The 12,850-nt window shown below is 38.3% G+C and overlaps 2 protein-coding genes and 4 gene segments (V, D, J or C); all 6 read right to left on the bottom strand.

Moving 5' to 3' along the window:
- The window catches only part of LOC121197979, an 83,932-nt gene extending 82,463 nt beyond the window's left edge, over positions 1 to 1,469 (bottom strand). Inside the window, 2 exon segments of the C gene segment in view lie at positions 1,128 to 1,306; positions 1,396 to 1,469. Coding sequence covers positions 1,128 to 1,306; positions 1,396 to 1,444 — 228 coding nt within the window.
- Positions 1 to 12,850, bottom strand: part of LOC121197996 (immunoglobulin mu heavy chain-like) — a 180,519-nt gene that overhangs the window by 89,871 nt on the left and 77,798 nt on the right. The window lies entirely within an intron of this gene.
- The window catches only part of LOC121197983 (Ig heavy chain Mem5-like), an 84,423-nt gene that overhangs the window by 53,351 nt on the left and 18,222 nt on the right, over positions 1 to 12,850 (bottom strand). The gene's annotated exons all lie outside the window — the stretch shown is intronic.
- LOC121197991 lies at positions 6,812 to 8,791 on the bottom strand. The segment is given in 2 exon segments: positions 6,812 to 7,155; positions 8,671 to 8,791. Coding segments are annotated over 2 exon segments (363 nt in total).
- On the bottom strand, positions 9,519 to 10,028 carry LOC121197992. The segment is given in 2 exon segments: positions 9,519 to 9,857; positions 9,946 to 10,028. Coding segments are annotated over 2 exon segments (360 nt in total).
- Positions 12,113 to 12,604, bottom strand: LOC121197989. The segment is given in 2 exon segments: positions 12,113 to 12,439; positions 12,529 to 12,604. Coding segments are annotated over 2 exon segments (363 nt in total).

The raw sequence follows: 12,850 nt of genomic DNA on the forward strand, positions 1-12,850 counted from the left end.
CAGTGCAGCCAAGCAAGAGCAAGTCCTTCCACTTTACAGGAAAGAGTGACTGATTCTCCCGCTCTGCTGACCACTGGCTCTGAGGAGGTGAGGGACTGGCCCTGAGCGGCTGAAAGAGACACAGAGTTTAGATGACAGGAAGCCAGCAAACATCCAGAACTGCTGACTACACTCACCTGAAATAAAAGCCAAGAGGAAGAAGCTTTGTACAAATGTCATGGTGGAAACTTGACTGAGTCTGTAGCTACAGAGGTTGATATGAAGCATGTATATACTGAGCAGGCAGAATGGGTGGGGACTGTGCATCAGTGTGGGAATTTGCATTTTAACCATTCTGAGATTTTGGAGGTAGAGTGCTGAAAGGTAAAGATACATGATGACGAAAGTTCAGTCAGGAGAAGAGCAATGGTGGGCTCTGAGGGAGAGAGAGATAAAAACAGACTGACACATCAGAAATAAATATGCTGACCGGTGTTTCAGCGTTTCTCCTTTTGTGAGTGTATTTGACCGGTTGTTCTCTGCATTCATGAAGATTTGATGTGAAATTAAATCTCCAGTTCAGTCCACAGTTAGCACTAGTCAGTTTAGATAGAAGAGACTGGCAGATTGGAGTGTCTCAGAGGAGACAAAAACTTGTCACTGTCTGCCCTCTAGTGTTTTTAAATAAGAAACTGCAACATTATTTTTTCGTGATGTACTTTATATGTCTAATGATATATGCATATACTGATATCTATATCTTGACAATGAAACAATCAAAAGATTGTTGTCTTGTCCTTAAGTGTTATGTGAGCATGGGATCAGTATGTTTCTCATATATGGGTTTTGGTTATTGTTGTTGTTGGTTACTAATGAACTTTCTCAGGGCCAGTTTCCATTAGTTTATTAATAACAATGTCATCTTATAGAATAAAACCTCTACTCTTTTTTTGTGATCTATACTCCTGTTGAGGATTGTAGGATTTTGTACAGCTGCTCAACCAGCTTCAGTCACTGTGTGGATCTCGAGCACAATAATAAACAGCAGAATCTTCAGTCTTCAGACTGTTCATCTGCAGATACACCTGCTGTCTGCTGTTGTCTCTGGAGATGGTAAACCGGCCTTTGACTGACTGAGAGTAGTAGATGCTAACACCACCATTACTGATAAAAGCGATCCACTCCAGTCCTTTTCCAGGAGCCTGTCTGACCCAGGCCATGTGGGAGCTGCTGAATGTGAATCCAGAGGCTGTACAGGTCAGTCTGTGAGATTCTCCAGGTCTTTTAACCACTGGTTCAGATTCAGTCAGAGTCTGACCATCAACACCTGTCAAGACACAAAACAGCGTATCATGTGAATTAAGATGATCACTGAAATTAAAAATAATGTAAATCACAATCAGTGAAACTCTTCACCTGCCCAGCAGAGAGTTAAAAGCAACAGTCCTGTCCTATAGTCCATCATGTTAAACTGTGTGTCCACTGTCCTCTGTCATCTTCTCTGCAGTCAGATAAGTAGAGGTGGAAGACATCTGAGTTTTGCATTGACTCCTCCTCATAGGGAGGAGAGAGGTGAGTGGACTTGGCCATCAATTTTGACAACTACAAAGCAAATGTATTAGTTTTATTATTAGTTTTATTATAGTTAATTATTAGTTGCATTTTAGTTTTTACATTTATTCTTTTGTCCCAAAACTGAAAAACTAAAATTTGTGTTTCAAGAAATTGCAGGAATGTAGAAACCATACGCAAAAGGACAGCACACAAGAGAAAAATCAAAGAACAAATATTAAAGTAAAAATTTTGCGGAGTTCTGAAGCAATTTCTTAATTTGTTTTCTGAATGAATGTTTTCTAAAAAGAAAGTGGGAATTGTTTTTGCTCACAACTTCAGTATCATGACACTTGACTAATAATAACAGACAGGAAATCCTGTTAAAGTCATAGTCTTGTTGAGGGTACACATGTGGAAACAGGAAACTTATTACTTTAAAAAAATCCAGTGTTTTTTCCCTCCTTTTTCACAGACCTATGTTGATTATTGTGATTGTATCTGAAGAAGTTCAATTAATTTGTGTTACAGTCATGCTGCCGTTCAGATTTAAAAAGTGCAGAAATTACTGTGAGCCACTAATATTAGACAGTGTCCATTTGGAGTCACTGTGTTGCTGGAAGACGACACTTGTCATTATTATCATTATAATCATTATTATCATTATTTGACTTGTGAAGACTGTGATTCCAGATGAAACATTCTTTACCAAAACAAAACCTACCTATAATGTATATTTAAATAGTTTAATGAGTGGAGGCCAGTGGAGAATTAGGACTGTTTTTTATATTCTTAGAATTTCTGTAGTATAATAGTAGGGGATTCTTGTTATGATAATAAAATCTAGTCACTGAAATCAGCTTTGAAATAAATGTAGTACATACTAAACTGAATCTTCTCAGTGGTGGTGGGAAATAGAGGAAGTAGTTTTTGTTTGACTGTCCTATTCCTGTCTCTCACTGTGTCTCTGGCACAGTAATACACTGCTGTGTCCTCTGTCCTCAGACTGTTCATCTGTAGATAGACTTTGCTGCTGGAGTCATCTCTGGAGATGGTGAATCTACCCTGGACTGACTGGGAGTAATAGATAGGAGTACTAGCTGTGTGTACCAAAGCAATCCACTCCAGTCTTTTACCAGGAGCCTGTCTGATCCAGTTCCACACTGAGCTTCCAAAGTTAAATCCAGATGTTGTGCAGGTGAGTCTGTGGGATTCTCCAGGTCTTTTAACTGCTGGCTCAGACTCTGTTATGGTCTGACCTTCAGCACCAACGGAAAGACACAGAACAACTGCCAAGAGAGTCAGCTTTCTGTAAGCCTAGTATGTCTTCAAATGCAGGAATTCTCTTTAAATATGAAGTAAGCTGGTTCCCGGTGAGAATTTGTTTTCAGTAAGCTCCTCCTACATCACAGTCTGCTGTCAGTCATATGCAATGGAGTGAACTCGCATAACACAAAATAAAACTGTATTTAAACAAATAGCAAATAATGACCTGAAACATCTGGATTTCAATGACTACAAAAAGTGAATTCATTTAAGTGAGTAAACTGAGAAAATGGAATTATTACACATATTTTTTGTTTTTTTTTCTAAAATTGGATTCTCTCAGTTGATTTGCATAGCGTCTTCACTGTTTCACTTCACTTTTTTATTATTGTTAACTTGTAAAACTGTTTAAGTCAGAAATTGTAATATCATATGTTTTGTTTGTTCTTCATTTCTTTATTATTATTATTATTGTTGTTGTTGTTGTTGTTGTTGTTATTATTATTATTATTATTATTATTATTATTATTATTATTATTATTATTATTATTATTATTATTATTATTATTGAACTGTAAACAAGATAATCTAAATGAACACTGTCAGTGTCCTTGAAGAGGACAGAAAGTTTATTCTGGGTGATTTGGTTGAGAATGAAATGTGTTATCTATTCTACTGTCCATTCTATCATGATCTTTCTTTTTATGTTTCACAGATAAAAAAAAAAAGAAAAAAGAAAATTAAATTTCATAGAGTCAGGCAAGTACATAGAGGAGAGAACTAGATTGGGCTTGGCTTGCCGTCAATTGTTTGGTGAAACTATTAATGTGCAGAAGCCATTCCTCCAAGTCAGTTGATTTAAGAGCAGTCTGACCATTTTCACTGGTCTGAAATGTCTGTGAGCATTAACACGCCCACCACTTTCCTACATTCCTTCTGATTTAATGTCAACATGTTCATTTTGGTTCTGAAATCTGACAAATTTACAAACATGGTTTATACAGATTGGTTTCTCATCTCTCTCTGTGCCAATCAGCATATGAACTACATAAACAACTGCAGTTTTCTGATCACCGCCACCTCTGAACATGTTTCACTATATACAGATCTAATGTTGACAAGAGTTTTTGCAGGTGGTGAGAAAACCCAGATGTCACTGAGATCACATTGTTACTTGTTGTCTGTGGAGGCACTTGTGCAGCTGCTCCACTGTCTTCAGTCATTGTGAAGACAGTGACCTGGAGGTACTGAGTGCTGCTGGACACATCTTCAGTCATGGTGAAACGGCTTTGGAAGGAGCTGCCATAGATAGCAGAGTTTGAGCCTGTGCTCATCCTCCCGATCCACTCCAGAGCTTTCCCTGGCCTCTGTCTTATCCAGTGCATGTTGTTGCTTGTCATGCTAAATCCAGATATGATACAGGACATCTTCACTGTGTCTCTGGGTCTTTTCACCTCAGAGGCAGACTGGTCCAGTTTGATCTCACACCAAACTCCTATAAATGAAGAAATGATAAACATCATCCATCAAACTTGTGATAGTTAAAACACCAAGTCTTCAGTTTGCTAAAGAAGAAATCTTTTTCTTACCATGATCAATAACTATAAAGAATAAACTCATGTTTTCCATTCAGTAAGAAACACTGTGATCCAGTGCTTTCTGATCAGAATATTTCAGAATATTAATACCTCCCTCTAAAGGTTTAACTAGAATCACTGCTTTGGGGGTTGTATGTCTCTGTCATCCAGGCAAGTTGCACGGCTACTGTATTAATGTGTATGTTCAAGAATCACTAGCAAACCGAGTCAGATTCCTTGTATGGGTTCACGTGCTTGGCCAGTAAGGCTGATTTCTTCGGTTTCTTCTTCTTCTAGGCATCACTTCTCAAGGTATCGCAATACACAAATAAGTTAAAAAAAAAAAAAAGTCACATCCTTGTCTTGCAGTGAAAGGCTGACACAGACAAATAAAAATGTTAAAATTTAAAACAGTTAAATTCAGAAATTCAACAATCATGAAAAATGTTTCACAGTTGATGAATTCACTTGTTTTTTTATTCTATCGCTGAAAAAAAAATGTGAACTGAAAGCAAGATAATGTAAATGAACTTTTGAGTTTTGTGCAGCTGGCTGAGACTTTTGAAGGTTTCATTATTCAAAGTGTGTTTGAAACCACAGACACACAGAGAAACTCAGAGCCTCCAGAGGAGATGAACTACTTAGGAACTGAAACCTGCGTGGCTGTGTAGATCAAACTAAACCTTTGTGAACTGGTCTGAAATCATTAGTGGTCTGAGGGCTCCTCCTCTGGTGGCTTCATGTTACAAGTGTTCAGGCTCTGAGGGGTTTTTGTTCAGGTCTACTGATGCTTTGTGTTACTGTGTGTGTCTGGCACAGTAATACACAGCAGTGTCTTCAGGCTGCACATTCTGTCCAGTTAGAGTCACTGTGTTGCTGGAAGAGTCTAAGTTGACACTGAACTTGCTCTGTAATGAATCTTTGACGCTTGTGTCACTACTCATCCACTCCATTTCTTTCCCTGCAGGTTGTCTGATCCAAGCTGTGTAGTAGCTGCTAACAGAATAAGAGACCTGACAGATGATGGTCAGACGTTGACCTGGCTGCACAGTCACAGAGGCTGGCTGTGTCAACTGTTCACACTTCACACCTGTTAAAAGAAGAAAATGTTTTGTGATAAATTATCCAGTGATTCTGAAAAATAAGAAATGTTGTCTATTCTAAATCCAGAGAGACTCACAGGATCCAGCTGCCAACAGCAGCAGCAGAGCTACAGAAAACATGGTTTGTGGTGAAGCTGAAGAGACGTGAGCTTCTGATCCTCTTTAACCTCCACAGTCTCATGTCAAGTCTTTATAACTGCGTCACAAGGAAGAGTTTGCATAGAGGCCTGACAGATGCTATTCACTTGGATGTAGGTCAATTTAATGCAAAATAAAGGAATCTGTCATTGTTCTTGAATTTCAATTTTAATTTATTTCGGTTACATACATCTTATAAAATAAACAAAGATCATTTCATACAAATATCACAATCAATAACCGAAAAAGGAATAGGCTGAAGCACAAAGCTTATTATTTCATTGTTCTGACCATTGTTATTGTTAATATCTACAAAAATACATACCTGTCTTAAGAAAATCTGTGGTCCGGTTTGGAGTCTAGAATGAACTTCTTGGGATTTATTTTCCAAAAACTGCTGTTCTGTAATTAACATCTTTAGATTTTTCCAGTGCCCTTTTTATTTATTGTTGCACGGAGGCTTGTAAAAGCCTTGATTCCTTATTATAAGTCAAGTACTAAAAGGAAGCATACCTAGAATTTAAGGCCCTTTCATAAGTCGGTCATTGTCTAGTATATAATGAAATTTCAATCATTTCAGTCACTTCCAATAATACATCTCTTGTTTCTGTTTGAAATTTTAACATTTTGTGAGTTTTATTTAGTTTATTTTTGTTTGCTTGTTTCTGTTTTTTTGTTTTTATGGTTTTGTTTGTTAGTCAGTAGTTACAGTCTACCCCATTTCAAGCAAACAGGAAAACTGTTTCCCTCATCTTCTCCAGGCATCACAATATAACAAAGAAAGAAATGTAACTACCCCATCTTGTTGTTGTTTTGTACGTTGTATCATTTGGGAAAGTCACGTTTCTAAGTGTTCCCTGTTCTAAGGCGGGTAAAGTAGAATGAAGTCAAAATAGATCTAGTAGTAACAAAAAATGCCTCTTCCATTCAATGAATGTTTAAACATTAAACTACATTATATATGTAAATATGTTTGTGGTTCAGTCACGTGTTACTGATTATTTGCTCAGAAGAGAGAATAACAAGGCTTTAACTGCCCTCTAAAGGTTTGAAGTGGACCTACAATATATGGTCTAATAAGTTATTTCCAGTGATTCCTATTTTTACATGTGTTAACACAAACTTTAAAAAAAAAAAAAAAATTGTTGTTTGTTTGTTTCTAATGGTCTATCAGTTCAGTAATGATGAGGACTGTAGGATTTTGTACAGCTGCTCAACCAGCTTCAGTCACTGTGGATCTCGAGCACAATAATAAACAGCAGAATCTTCAGTCTTCAGACTGTTCATCTGCAGATACAGCTGCTCTCTGCTGTTGTCTCTGGAGATGGTAATCCGACCTCGGACTGACTGAGAGTAGTATTGGCTGCTACCACTGCTACTGATAGAGGCGACCCACTCCAGTCCTTTTCCAGAAGCCTGTCTGACCCAGGCCATATAGTAGCTGCTGAATGAGAATCCAGAGGCTGTACAGGTCAGTCTGTGAGATTCTCCAGGTCTTTTCACCACTGGTTCAGATTCAGTCAGAGTCTGACCATCAACACCTGTCAAACCAAGAAAGAAAACAGTGATTTCTCCATAAGGTGGTAACTTTTTGACAAAAAATTCTACTCAACATCAGTGAAATTCTTCACCTGCCCAGCAGAGAGTTAAAAGCAGCAGCCCTGTCCTATAGTCCATCATGTTAAACTGTGTGTCCACTGTCCTCTGTCATCCTCTCTGCAGTCAGATAAGTAGAAGTGGAAGACATCTGAGTTTTGCATTGACTCCTCCTCACAGGGAGGAGAGAAGAAGACGACAGATATTTTTTGAAAGTGGTGAATTCATGTTTATGAGTCAAACCCCTGAGACAGATTTTCTGAAATTTTAAAAATATTTTTGTTGTGTGTCTGTAAAATGTCTGAGTTAATACCACGGCCGTATGTATTTTGATAATACAAAATATTAATACAAGTTTTGACATCTGACATATTAACAAACTTTATTCAGATTATTTAAAAGAGAGTTAATTCTAATATCAAGACTTTGTTTCTCAGTTGTCACTTAAGGAAATCTGTGGTCCAGTTTGGAATGAACTTCTTGGGAGTTATTTTTCAAAAACTTCCCCATCTTGTTGTTTTGTCTGTTGTATCATTTGGTAAAGTCAAGTTTCTCTAAGTGTCCTCTGTACTAAGGTGGGTGAAGTAGAATGAAGTCAAATGAGATCTAGCAGTAACAAAAAAATGCCTCTTCCATTCAGTGAATGTATAAAAATGAAACTGCATTATCAGTCAAGCAGAGCGTACTGTCTTTATTAATGTTCATATTTAGAAAATATCTTTGTGGCCCAGTCACGATACTGATATTTGTTCAGAGGAGAGAAAAACAAGGCTTTAACTGCCCTCTACTGGTCTGAAGTGGACCTAAAATATTTGGTCTACTTCATTAAATGTGTTCCTGTTGACATGTGTTAACATGATTTTTTTTTTCATTTTTTATTTATTGTTTTGTCTGTGGGAGGTGCAAGTGTGTGTACAATTTTCTGAGACAGTGTATAAACAATAATGTGACAGAAATATTTACACAGATTACCAGTTTAGGTCATAACTGCCAATAGTCAGCAGATTGTGGTGCTGTCCTTGTGTTTTGATTTTGTACAGCCGTTCAACCAGCTTCAGTCACTGTGAGTGTCGAGCACAATAATAAACAGCAGAATCTTCAGTCTTCAGACTGTTCATCTGCAGATACACCTGCTGTCTGCTGTTGTCTCTGGAGATGGTAAACCGGCCTAGAACTGACTGAGGGTAGTGTTTCGTGCTACCACTAGGTTTACTGATGAGTGCAACCCACTCCAGTCCTTTTCCAGCCTGTCTGACCCAGTTCATAGCATAGTCACTGAATGTGAATCCAGAACCTGTACAAGTCAAACTGTGAGATTCTCCAGGTCTTTTAACCACTGGTTCAGATTGTGTCAGAGTCTGACCATCAACACCTGTCAAACCAAGAAAGAAAACAGCGATTTGTTACAATATGGTAACATTTTGAAAACAAATTCAACTCAACATCAGGTAAATCTTCACCTGCCCAGCAGAGAGTTAAAAGCAGCAGTCCTGTCCTATAGTCCATCATGTCAAACTGTGTGTCCACTGTCCTCTGTCATCCTCTCTGCAGTCAGATAAGTAGAGATGGAAGACATCTGAGTTTTGCATTGACTCCTCCTCACAGGGAGGAGAGAACTAGATTGGACTTGGTAGTTTGATGAAATTAAAAAAACTAATGTTCAGAAATCATTCCTCCAAGTTGATTTAAAGTTTATCTGACATGTTTTAATTTGATTTGTGGAAAAACAAGGCTTTAACTGCCCTCTAAAGGTTCATTGCTCTCTGAAAAGAATGTTTCCAAACTGTGTAAACTGATGTTGAAAAGATGTTGAAGCTGAATTGATGTGAGCTCTTCTGTCCTCTCACTGACACAGAGACACACACTTTAATTCCTAATAAGGCAGGGTTTATTATTTGAAAAACAAACAAACAGCTTCCATCATTCCATTTTGCCTGATGGAAGCTGAAAAATTGGATTATATGTAAATGATTTCTCAGAACTTCAGTGTTCAATATTATATACCCTTCAATGGACATATAAAATGTTACTGCAATTTGATGAATGTGTGTTACACCAACCCTGCAGTGGTTACATTTCAAATTATCAAATCTCAAAAAGTTTCTATGGAGAAACTTCCTTTTAACAGATGGCTTCATTTTAACTGATCACATGTAGCTAGTTGACTTTGTGTTAATGTCAATCTTTTATTCTAGGGCAGAATGCAGAAGTTTTTCTCAGTGAACTGGTCTGAAATCATTAGTGGTCTGAGGGCTCCTCCTCTGGTGGCTTCATGTTTATCAGTTCAGTAAAGATGAGAACTGTAGGATTTTGTACAGCTGCTCAACCAGCTTCAGTCACTGTGAATCTCGAGCACAATAATAAACAGCAGAATCTTCAGTCTTCAGACTGTTCATCTGCAGATACACCTGCTGTCTGCTGTTGTCTCTGGAGATGGTAAACCGGCCTCGGACTGACTGAGAGTAGTATTGGCTACCACTGCTAGTGATAGTGGCAACCCACTCCAGTCCTTTTCCAGGAGCCTGTCTGACCCAAGCCATCCAGTAGCCACTGATTGTGAATCCAGAGGCTGTACAGGTCAGTCTGTGAGATTCTCCAGGTCTTTTAACCACTGGTTCAGATTCAGTCAGAGTCTGACCATCAACACCTGTCAATATGAAAAGAAGACATAGCATTAAATATGTCAGTCACACAAATGGCAACTATGTCAAATCAAGATCATATAAACTCTTCACCTGCCCAGCAGAGAGTTAAAAGCAGCAGTCCTGTCCTATAGTCCATCATGTCAAACTGTGTGTCCACTGTCCTCTGTCATCCTCTCTGCAGTCAGATAAGTAGAAGTGGAAGACATCTGAGTTTTGCATTGACTCCTCCTCACATGTGGAAGCAGCTGAACAAGTCAGTCCCCTAAGTTTGGTGTTTTTCAAACTTGAATATGTTTTTAGAATATGAATATGTGTTCATTTTCACATATTTTTGTGTATTCACACCACAGCCACATGTCCTTCATACAAATATGAGCATCATTTAGAATAATTAATTAAAGTATTGTTTGCAGACTATGACTGTATTTCAATAATTGTGTCTTTTAATACTGTGTACATACTGTTTATTTTGATTTCTGCAAATATTTTTTTAACATGCTCTTTTAATATTTTCCTCAATTAAAGAAATACAAGCACACAAAGTAAAACAATCACAAGTTTTAATGAGAGAAAGTCAAATTCTCAGAGCTAGTCAAATATATTTAAATACTTAAAAATTTTTCTCTGTCATGGAATAACTGCCTGTACACACACTACTTCATACCATCTTTAGTTGTATTGTACATTCACAATGTGTGGTTAACTCCTGTTGGCCTTTGTGCAGGTCTGTTGTTGGTTTGTATCACTGTGAGGCCAGAGTAATAAACAGCTGTGTCCTCAAGCTGCAGATTCTGTTCTTTCATAGTCACTGTTCCAGCAGAAGTGTCTCTGCTGTTGCTGAACTTGTTCTTCAGAGCATCATTTTGATGAAAGCTGCTGTGCTTTGCTCCTCACTGATAGAAAATCCAGTCCATTGGTTTTCCTTCACGCTGTCTGATCCAACCTGTTGCATAGTCGTTATCAGTCAGAGAATAACCAGAGACCTGACAGGTGATGGTCAAAGACTGTCCAGGCTGCACAACCATGGATTCTGGCTGCTTGAGGTCAATACTGTTCACACCTGTGGAAACAGAAATCAACATTATCTCCATCATTCATCTGAGTATTGAGTGTTTCTAATGAGTTTATTAGTGTGAATCCACTGAAAGCTCCTCACAGGATCCAGCTGCCAGCAGCAGTATCAGAGCTACAGAGAACATGGTTGATGTTGGAATTTTTTTCTGATGAAATGATTTGTGTTTACCTAAATTTACATTAGGGAAGTATCTCTTTTATGACTCAATTTACTGTCTCTCACTGTGTCTCTGGCACAGTAACATACTGCTGTGTCCTCTGTCCTCAGACTATTCATCTGTAGATAGACTTTACTGTCAGAGTCATCTCTGGAGATGGTGAATCTACCCTGGACTGATCAGGAGTAATGGATAGGAGAACTAGATGTGTGTACCAAAGCAACCCACTCCAGTCCTTTACCAGGAGCCAGTTCCATGCTGAGCCTCCGATGTGAAGTCCAGAAACTGTGCAGGTGAGTCTTTGTTAACAGCTCTGTTATGGTTTGAACTTAAGCACCAATCCAAACAATTAAAACAACCACCAAGAGTGTCAGCTTTCCGTAAGGCAAATTGACAATATCCTTTGTATGTTTTCCTCTTTAAACTGGATCCCTGTGAGAATTTGTTTACAGTATGAGGGGTGAGTGATAGGTTCCTAGGCTAAGGTATAATCAATACATTTTAGAAGACCTAGCACATTTATTTTCCAACAGAGCTTCCCTCCTACATTTAGCACAGCAGTCATGGAGAGTACGGATCCCTACTTTGCAAAAGTTTGTGTCTTGGACGTGTAGAAAGTGATCCACAGCAGCGATGACATCAGGTCAGATCAGGCTATGGTCATAATAAAAAGCAGAAACCTCAGTCTTCAGACTGTTCATCTGTAGCTGCTGTTAATAATTGATTTCCTGTGTGTGTGAGAAAGAGAAAGAGAAAGACAATGTATCAAACCGAAAATCATATATGTACGGCTTTTTCTGTTTATTCAGATAAATGGTTTCAGCAGTGTTGTGCTGTCTTTTGCTGCTTTGTGAGGACTTGATCATTAGAGAAAAAAAATGTTTATTGATGTGTTAAAATGAGCTTGTCTTGATTTCTTGATTTCATGATTTTGAACAACCACAAAGAAAAAACAAAAATGTAACTCTTTCTAATGGTCTGTCAGTTCAGTGAGACAGAGGACTGTAGGATTTTGTACAGCTGCTCAACCAGCTTCAGTCACTGTGGATCTCGAGCACAATAATAAACAGCAGAATCTTCAGTCTTCAGACTGTTCATCTGTAGATACAGCTGCTCTCTGCTGTTGTCTCTGGAGATGGTAAACCGGCCTTGGACTGACTGAGAGTAGTATTTGTTGCTACCACTATAACTGATAGTGGCAACCCACTCCAGTGCTTTTCCAGGAGCCTGTCTGATCCAGACCATAGCATAGCTGCTGAATGAGATTCCAGATGTTGTACAGGTCAGTCTGTGAGATTCTCCAGGTCTTTTCACCACTGGTTCAGATTCAGTCAGAGTCTGACCATCAACACCTGTCAAACCAAGAAAGACAACAGTGATTTGTTATAAGGCTGTAACTTTTTGAAAACAAATTCAACTCAGAATCAGTGAAACTCTTCACCTGCCCAGCAGAGAGTTAAAAGCAGCAGTCCTGTCCTATAGTCCATCATGTCAAACTGTGTGTCCACTGTCCTCTGTCATCCTCTGTGCAGTCAGATAAGTAGAGGTGGAAGACGTGAGTTTTGCATTGACTCCTCCTCACAAAGAGGAAAGAACAAGATTGAACTTGGCGGTTTGGGGAAACTGAAAAATTTATGTTCAGATTTTGTTCATCCAACTCAGCTCAAACATGTCTCACATGTTTTAATTTAGGTTAACAATAACTTGTTGAAAAAGTTTATTTGCATTAGCACCCACTTATCTTGCAATAAAAATTCAAATTG

This window comes from Toxotes jaculatrix, chromosome 18, assembly GCF_017976425.1.
Source record: "Toxotes jaculatrix isolate fToxJac2 chromosome 18, fToxJac2.pri, whole genome shotgun sequence".
Taxonomy (NCBI): domain Eukaryota; kingdom Metazoa; phylum Chordata; class Actinopteri; family Toxotidae; genus Toxotes; species Toxotes jaculatrix.